This window comes from Arachis duranensis, chromosome 8 (genome assembly GCF_000817695.3).
Source record: "Arachis duranensis cultivar V14167 chromosome 8, aradu.V14167.gnm2.J7QH, whole genome shotgun sequence".
Lineage (NCBI taxonomy): Eukaryota > Viridiplantae > Streptophyta > Magnoliopsida > Fabales > Fabaceae > Arachis > Arachis duranensis.
In genome coordinates, this window is record NC_029779.3 from 9,771,711 (window position 1) to 9,781,703 (window position 9,993).

The window sequence follows — 9,993 nt, forward strand, 5'->3', positions numbered from 1 at the left end:
CTTTGCAGTTGAAAGATAGGGTGAGTCCTAGTCAAGTTCAGGTTGGGTTAGAATTTGGACTTGTCCCAGATATGGTTGAGGTATATCCAAGAGAGAATTGGTGATTGTAATCGGTTGAAAAGATAGTGAAATTTCGTCATTGTTGTGATGGAGATTGGATGTAGACTACATTGCACTAGGTAGCCGAACCAAGATACATCAGTGTCTCATATTTTACTCTCTTCTCTATTTCTGGTTCTGCAACATAGGAGACAAAAATAAAATATCTTCTGATTTCTCTACTCAATAACGTTTCTCTATAACAATTCTTACAAGCAATTCTGTTTTGACTTCTACCGTGTCAGGAGATAAAATCAAAGTATCTCCTGTGATCTCTCAACATAAAGCAAAATTACAAGCAAAATTAAAAGGAGGCCAAGATTCAACCCCCCTTCTCTTAGCCATTGATTACCATAAAAAAACAAATGCCTAAAGAGTTTTGGGCTGAAGCAGTCACAACAGTAGTTCATATTTTAAACCGGTGTCCAACAAAAAGTGTTCGTGATAAAACTGCAGAGGAAGCTTGGAATGAAAAACGGCCTTCCAATAATCATTTCAGAGTCTTTGGCTTATTCCCACATATCAGATCAATTAAGAAAGAAGTTAGATGACAAACGCAAGAAATGTATCTTTGTCGGTTATAGCTCAGACTAAAAAGCATACAAGTTGTAAAATCCAAAATCAAAGAAGGTAATCGTCAGCAGAGACATGACGTTTGACGAGAAAGGCATGTGGGACTGGGATACAAAGACAGAAAAGCGGCCGATTGTATTTTCAAATACGTGCAATGATGAAGAAGAAAGACAATTGAACAACCAGAATCGTCTAGAAGACCTTAAAGAGAGCGGAGACTACCTGTTAGATTAGTGGATTATGAAGTTGGCAATGACAACGATTCGTTGGATGAAGAAATAATAAAATTTTGTCCTATTTTCAAATTGTGAGCCATTGATCTTTGAAGAAGCCTCTAGAGACAACAATTGGATGAAAGGAATGAAAAAGGAGATTCATGCCATTGAGAAGAATGACACATGAGAGCTGACAGATTTACCAGTAGATAAGAAGTCGATTGGTGTAAAGTGTATTTACAAAACTAAGTACAAACCCAACAGTGAAGTTGATCGTTTCAAAGTAAGATTAGTTGCTAAGGAATACAAACAAAAGCCATGTATGGATTATTTTAAAGTATTTGCTCCTGTTGCTAAATTAGACATTATTCGTATGATTATTTCACTCTCGCCTCAAAATAAGTGGAAGATACATCAAATAGATGTTAAGTCTACATTTTTAAATAACACTTTAGAAGAAGAAGTGTACGTTGAGCAACCTATAGGATATGAAATTTCTGGAGAAGAAGATAAAGTTTACAAGTTGAAGAAAATTTTGTACGGTTTAAAGTAAGAACCAAGAGCGTGGTACAAGAAGATTGATTCTGATTTCATTCAGAATGGTTTCAAAAGATATCTATTTTAACATTCACTTTATATCAAGTTTATTGAACCTGGAGATATCTTGATCATGTGTCTTTATGTTGACGATTTAATCTTTATTGGCAACATTTTGAAGACAATTGTAGAATTTAAGGAGGCTATGATAAAGCATTTTGAAATGACAGATATGGGATTGATGTGTTACTTTCTTGGCATTGAAATAGTTAAAAAAGATGTTTGAAATGATTAATTTTGCAAGCTTGATTTAAGAGAGGCAACGCTAGTAAAACTAAATCAACTTACACCATACTAGAGCTATCATAAAATTAGAAGTTATAAGAATTATAAGTGATGAAACTAGAAGTTAAAAGAATCATAAGTCACACTTTATCTTCTAGTCAAAATTAGAGGCTACAAATCAAGTTGAAAGAATCATAAAACATCTATATGTATAACAAGTTGCACTCATCACTTTTATACTAGAAGAATCATAAATTGTATTAAAAATTTTAAGTTGATGACTAAACTTAAAATTTTTTTAAGATGTTATAATAGTTGTGCTAAAAATTATAAGATGTCAACTAATAAAGATATATAAAAGTTACTTATTTGAATAGTCAAAGTTAAAAACAAAATTAAATAAATTATGAATTATTAGTATGAAGTATTGTTTATATAAAAGTATATATGTTTTATATATTTTGTGTGTTCTAAACAATAAAACATGTATTATGAAAATTGAGAGGTGCTTATTGATTTTTTGTTCTATAAGTGTTAGTGAAATTGAAAGATAAAAAATATGATAATGTTATTTATGTGAGTGAGTGATTTGAGAATGAGTAATTTGAGAATAATATAACGTGGGTATCATACTTACAAAGAAGTGTCCTTTGTTGAAACCTGACATGTATACATGTGTCCATAATTGGTTCATTTCACATGTATTTTGTCCATTTAGGTGAAATAATAATAAATAAATGGTTATGCATGTTTGGTGCGGAAATAACTGTAGTTGGTTTTAGCTATTTATAATAACTTAAGCTCACTCGTTGCAGGGCGCAGCAAAACACAAACTCAAATCTGTCTAAGAGGCAACCAAGTAAGTAATCCAAAGCTTCTTGTAATTTGTAAGTGACATTTCTCTCGTGACTGATTTAATTAGAATTTGACTAAAATTTTGAGCGTCATGTGAGTGATATATATTAGCTTGTAACTTTTTTTTTTTTTAGAACTTCTTCATGTTAAAATATTGGTGTTTTTCTTTTTATTTGTTAACCTATTTTGTTGATATATATATTAGTTATACTTATACATAAATCTGTTGGCCTGTTTTTGCTCCGATTCTTATTAATCTCTAATATCCTTTGAATTTTTTTCAGCAAAAGAGTGAGAGGAAGGACAAAGTTTGGATTTTTTTTTATTCATATTCTTTATTATTATAGACAAGTAAATTTACATATATATTTAATTATGTAATATCACATCAATAAAAATAATTATATTTTATATTGACTATATAAATAATTATTAAAAAATAAATATAATTATACGACAATATAAAATATTTTAAAATATTATTATATCAAAATTAAATTCATATTTTCAAATTATAAACACTTATAAGTCTTACTCTGCAAATTAAATTTAGTTTGAACTTTTTGTCTTTACTGTATTCAATATTTGCACTCAAAGTTCAGTGTTCACACAAGAGGAATAAATAAAATCTTGACCATTGATTACACAATCATGTCACATTTATTACATAAAGAACAACTAATTAATAATGCTAACTTTCAACCAGAAAAAGAAAACCTAACGATACTACTATTAAGTGAAAAAAAAAGTTTAAGGACTCAACTACGATTTAAACTAATTCAAGTCAATTTTTTATATTTTAATTTTAATATTTAAAAAATTAAGGTAGTGAAATTTTTTTTATAGCAGATTTTTTATTTTTTCAGCTAGTTAGTTCTAATTGGCTCAGAATTTAATAATATAAAATTATATATATTCTTTTTAATGATTAAATACTACTAAATTTTAATAAAATTTTCTCTTACTATACTAGCTACCGTGCATCTTTCATCAACATAACCAAATTTTAGAAGACAACTAGTGCATGACCCGTGCTAAGCACGGGAAATGATGAACTAAATCACTGCTTTAATTTATTACATTATAGAACAAATTTTAATTACAAAAACGCATAGGATTTTGCTGAATTTTTTTTCAATATGTGCTATATATAATTGCACACTCAACACATAGACGACAAATTAAACAAACCATAATCTCCACTTGAAATTGGCAATAAACATTAAATTAACTCTAATAAAAGTTATTAAAAAAAATAACATAATGCAAGCGAACACTCAAAAATAAAATATCTATGTGGTTACTGACTATAAAAAAAATTCCTACAACTTAAAAAAAGAAAGAAAAGTCGCAAAAAAATATGCAATAACATCCGAATTGTACAAAAGCATAAAAACTTTAAAGCACATCGTTAGAGATTCTGAAAAACTTCCCTATACACAACATTTAAGGTAGAATCATCACTTAGTGATCCATTATTCTTTATCAAAACTCTCAAACCCTCTCTAGACTTCACCCTAGACAACGCAACATATAATTGTCCGTGTGTAAAAACAGGTCTAGGTAAGTATAAACCAACTTTGCTCAAAGTTTGACCTTGAGATTTATTTATGGTCATTGCAAAAGAGACTACCAAAGGAAATTGTCTACGTTGAAACCTGAAAGGTAGAGTTTCATTATTCGGAGCCATATTCATGCGTGGAATGAGAACTACTTCACCACACTTGTCTCCCGTCAAGATGTTGCATTCAATTACATGATTTCCAAGTCTACGAACCTGTAATCGAGTACCATTGCAAAGTCCATTGCTTTGGTCTATATTCCTTAGAAGCATCACAGGTACACCAATTTTGAGTTTCAACTGATGGTTGGGCAAACCTGAGCAATTTATCGAATTTAGAACATCAGTTGTAATAGCATCCAACTCGTATTCCATGTTGCCCTCTTCAGCACATAATGAGTCTGAACTAAGATAAACTTTTTCATCACTATTAATAAATTCCATAATTGTGTTATTGACCTCATGGACAACTTCAAGAGTGGGTGCCAGAATCGTGCGCTCCTTGAAATAATTAATGTTATCCAAGTTCATCAATAACCCTGTGTAGACAAATGTAACCAAATTCTGAAACCCATCATCAGTATCATCAATAAGTATGTCTTTAGGGATGACTACTTCTGACTCACCATCTGTTGAATCACCTGCCAATCCATTCCCAATTTGAATTAACCAATCTGCAAAAGCTTTGATATCATCATCAACTTCAACCATACCACCAACAGTAAGCCTCATATTCTTTGAAAGCTTTAAGACTGTGCAAAAATCCCATAGATAAGATGAACTAATGCATGCTTGCACAATATCTTGCCGTGAACCCATAGGTATTACTGGAAGAATCTGCCTGAAGTCTCCGCCAAGTACAACAACTTTGCCACCAAATGGAAGGTTTGGATTAAACGATGGCTGAAAGCGAAGAATGTCTTTTAGAGACTTGTCAAGAGCTTCGTAACAATACTTACTTAACATTGGTGCCTCATCCCATATAATAAGCTTTGCTTTACAAATAAGTTTACAAAGAGGTGTTCCCGGCTTTATGTTGCATATAGAGTCCTCATTGATGCTTAACGGTATTTTAAATCTTGAGTGAGCAGTACGACCATTAGGAAGTAGTAAAGAAGCAATGCCACTTGAAGCAACATTAAGAACAATGTTCCCACCACATCTAAGATAAGCAGAAAGAGTATTCCAGATGAACGTCTTGCCAGTACCACCATAACCATATAGAAAGAAAAATCCGCCGCGATCATTGTTTACGGAATCAACAATGGTGTCAAATGCAGATCGTTGCTCATCTGTCATGGTCTTTAGAGATTGCATATATTGCTGCTTAAGCAAAGAACGATCAAAATTAACCTCGTCCAACAATAAGCGATCTTCTAAACCATGAAAAAGATCTAATGATGGGTAGGGCATCGCTGGAAACTCTTTAAGAGACCTTCCATTAGCTTGCATCTTGTCTTCAATTTTTGCAAGGGTCAAGTTCATGATATGCTCGTCAGACAAATGAAGATCTATACAAAAATATAATTTTTATATTAATACATGTAGCAACTTCAAGATAATAACATATCAATAAATAAATTAAAACCATAAATTGTACAATTTTTAACTAAATACCTTGAACATGATGAATTCTTCTTTGCTCAAATAAAATATCCTCAGATAATTCTTTGTAGCATCTTTCTAAGACAAAATCTGGACATGCTATGTTGTTTGATATCAGAAGCATGACAAAAAGGTCACGAACATAGTTGGCTGAAGCCCAAGTACTTTCTTCAAGAATAGCATCAACAAAAAGGTCACGAACATAGTTTGCATAGCATGCTTCTTTGAAAGTGTTGTGTGTAACACCATCAACAGTGCGTATTTCCTCAAAACTGGTGCAACCTTTCTGAATGTTGAGAAGAAGTCTAAGATAATAATCCTCGCCATTACCTCTAGGAACATGTGTCAACCTACCAATAGAATAACCTTGTTTCCTTGGAATCCACATTGAAATATCGTCCTTCCATACAAATTTCTGTGGAAACTCACAATAGGTCAATGACCTAGCCAATGGAAAATATTTATTCACAACAAACCATGCTTGTAATTTAGTGAACTTCGCATCAACACGACTAAGGACATCCTGAATACCCTCGTATTCCTTGAAAATAACAGGATTCTCATCTGGTAGGTGAAATGGAAGTCTGATAACAGCAGGCTCCTTAACTTGAATATCATAACCATATAATCTCCAAGCAGCTTCACATGCAGAAATGTATCTACAATCATAATAGTTGTTAATCTCATCCACAATAGGAGGAGCATTACCATTAACTGATGTCTGGTAGAATGAAGCAGTAACACGATCATTTCCTTTGTGAACATACTTGAATAAATATTTGATGGCAGAAGTTTGGCAAGTATGCTCAACATTAATGTGACAACCATACCTTAATAACAAAGTTGGGTTGTACGGGACAATAAAAGAGTTATCAAGAGTTGCACCCTTTTTTATTATGGTGCGACCATTTTTTGGCCTACAATACTTTGGGAACCCAGCTTCATCAACAACAGTACGTTGTCTAAATTGTTTGGGAAAATATTTGGAGCACAAACCATTTACCATGCAAGGACTATTCTTGTTATACTTGCCACATGGACCATGAACCATGAATTTCTCAACAGCAGCATATAACTTAGGCCTTCGACGTTTATCGGGTATTTGTGCCGATATTAACTTATCTATATCATCAGGAGACCTAGGTTTTGAAAGAGGATGCATGAACAACAAAATATGAGCATGAGGAAGACCCCTCTTCTGAAATTCAATAGTGCATACATCTGAAAATAAAACCAAAACAGCAAAAGTTACTATAATGAAATGTAAATTAAAAAATTTGCAGTAAAACTTCACATTTTTTTTTTAAAAAAGAAGACTTACATCCAGAAATCTTTTCAAAAATATCACCATACTTAAAATCTCTGATTAAGTTGTTTAGCTTAATCTTAAAGACTCTTGATGTAATATCAGGACGATCTTCTGCTTTAAGGCCAGTACCAATTAATAAGCGCTTTATCTCATCCCATTCAGGATTGCATGTGATGGTGACAAAAAAACTTGGATAACCAAAATGCTTGCAAAGAGCAAATGCATCCTTGCAATTATTAAACATGTATCTAGGTCCACCCGTAAAAGTGCTTGGGAGAATTATTCTTTGACCACTTGAAACAGCATCTGCTTCACCTCTAACTAAAGACTCATGCAATAACTTGTACTTTTCAACCCTCAACTTTAGTTGGTTGAAACGAAGAAAACTAAGACGCTCAGACTCTACCATAGTATATGCATCAACCAAGAACTGTTGGAACAACCTACGGGAGTTAAGCAGAATTGGTGACTCAGATGACCTCATTTGCAGTCGAAATGCAAAGAATTCCCTCATGCTTATTGTATTCCTCTTCTTTGAACCGTCAACATTGTATTGAGAAGCTGCTAAGATGCCTGTTCTATATCCATCCTCACCATATGGAAAAATAAGAGGATACTGCAAAGCCAAATACAATGGATGGATAACATCAATCTTCTTTAGTTGTTTTGATTTGGTTTCCAATATGATATCTCTGTCCAATAAAGAATCATCAATGTCACCAACTACCAATGCTGCAACTTCTGATGCAGTAGGCAAGTTGTATCGCCGACCATCTTTTTCCCTACGCCTAATCAGTTTTAACTTCATATCAAGAGAATGTGACTCGGTGAATCTATCCCGAGCATAACGGAACGACTGTGCCAAAGGATTATGCTCATCTAGCATATTTTTCAGCATACAAACTATATCATGTTCAAGATTACCCACCGAACTTACTGGGCTGAAAAAAAAAGGAAAGAAAATATGACAAACACAACATATTGATGGACCTTAAATGAGTAAGTGAATAAAGTTGATACTATAAAGAGTATGCTTTGTGTATACAAAAAAAAAAACTTACAGAACAGCACTAATTCTGTTATGAATCTCGTTGTCCGTATCATAAATGTAGAGCTGTGCAAATCTTAGTTTTTCATTTGCTTGTGGAATAAGACTTCCGATTGAGTGATAGTTCTGGCCACTCAAAATAAATGACGGCGGACCGGAACCATTGTTAATTTTATGGTTAATCTTGCCAGCCATTGATGTGAATGAAAACATTGCATTAAATGCCCTTATGTTTTTTCGAAAGTATCGGCCCATTTCATCGTCCAAAAAATACAATGCTTTTAGATTATCTGGGGCCTGTTTCATTAGGGGCAACTCAACTTTGCCATCCATACAGCACAAACCAAAATGAGGAGTGACACTATTGATACTCTTTGAAAGTCTCTCATGATCCCACATCAAAGCTTTGCAATATATACATGTATGAGAAGGATCACCCGCATCCCAAAAAGCTTTAAAATAAAATTTTAATTTCATTAGCTAATATAATGTAAATTATATTTTGAATCATTTAATATATCTATATTTGTGTAACGAATTTTCAATCTAATGAAAACATACCTTCTTCATCAATAACTAAGCTGTCAATCTCGTATGCAGTCGCACTTTCATCTAAATAAAATATTAAAAAAATAATATATCTTGTTATGCTCTAGTCATAAATATTACTCCATTAAAATATAACTTAATAATGTTATAAATATTGATGAATTTAAATTTTACCAATGACATTGTCGTCTTGAAAATCAATAGAGTAATCACTTTCTAAATTAATGTCATCGAATACATCAACAACTGTAAAAAAATTGAAATAGAATAGTCATTTGTAATGCTATTGCTAAATAAATTGTTGGGTTTGGATGAATTTTTTGGAATTATAAAAAATATTTTTTTTGTTAAAAATGAATTACTTTCATATAATTTTAAATCTATTTAGATAAATCTTTTTAAAAAATTACTATTATCTAAAAAAACAAATTATTTACTTCTCCTAAAATTAACAATATATTGCTTTAAAAAAAATTAAGCAAAAGACATTTCTAATACTTATAATTCTTTTTAAAAATTATTTAAATGTGCAATAACTTCTATCTATTTAACAATTTTTTTTAAAAAGTAAAAAAAAAGTACTTTTTTCAAAAATCAATCCAAACCTTCCTAAAGTGAAATTTGAACAATTACTAAATTAGTCAAGTAAAAGTTGGAATACCTTCATGATGATATAAATCTGATACATTGGAATCATGAATTACATTATTTGCATTTTTAGAAGACTGTCCAAGGTCATGAACAGAAGATGTAAATAGCTCGTTGTTACTTCTGCATACTTCTCTGATAATTGTATCTGTTTGCTTGGTGAATCTCTTGTGATTATGTATAATACAACTGAAAAAAAACATAAAAAAAACTCAAACAAATAACTACAATGAATTTTCATTAAGCTAATTATTGGTTAGAGTGATAACAACATAAAAAAAATTAACATATAAAAAAAATTATAAATTCACACCTCTCCAAATTATTATTCATGGTTGAAGAGGTTATTATTTTATTGTTGCAAAACAGATAATCAGCACCATCAACGTAGGTAGGTTTATGACTTTTATCCTTTTGTAAATTTGCATTAGTGTTACTAAGGGTACATGATTTATATCTGCTGCTATTATTCCAACCTACTGTAACAAAATTAAACAAAATCCTTATTAACCAAAAGAATGATAAAAAAAACCTCAAAGAGAAACAGAATGGTTAATCAAAAAATTATTAATTACACTTTTATATTATGAGAAGTACAAACCATTTGTAACATCTAACAAAGGAGTTTTGATGCTGGTAGAATCAACGAATGTTGCTTTAGCAGACAGCATATTATCAGAGGGATTAACGATAGCTTTTGTTGAGGAAC

At 31.6% G+C, this 9,993-nt stretch overlaps 1 protein-coding gene across 1 annotated transcript in view; it reads right to left on the reverse strand.

The window, feature by feature from the left end:
• Positions 1-3,975: 3,975 nt before the first annotated feature.
• Positions 3,976-9,993, reverse strand: part of LOC107460655 (uncharacterized) — a 7,903-nt gene continuing 1,885 nt past the window's right edge. Inside the window, exons 4-10 of the mRNA XM_021130068.2 lie at positions 9,298-9,473; positions 8,811-8,882; positions 8,649-8,699; positions 8,101-8,539; positions 7,052-7,980; positions 5,743-6,951; positions 3,976-5,636 (exon numbers count right to left, since the gene is read on the reverse strand). Coding sequence (XP_020985727.1) covers positions 3,976-5,636; positions 5,743-6,951; positions 7,052-7,980; positions 8,101-8,539; positions 8,649-8,699; positions 8,811-8,882; positions 9,298-9,473 — 4,537 coding nt within the window. The remainder of the gene's footprint in view (positions 5,637-5,742; positions 6,952-7,051; positions 7,981-8,100; positions 8,540-8,648; positions 8,700-8,810; positions 8,883-9,297; positions 9,474-9,993) is intronic.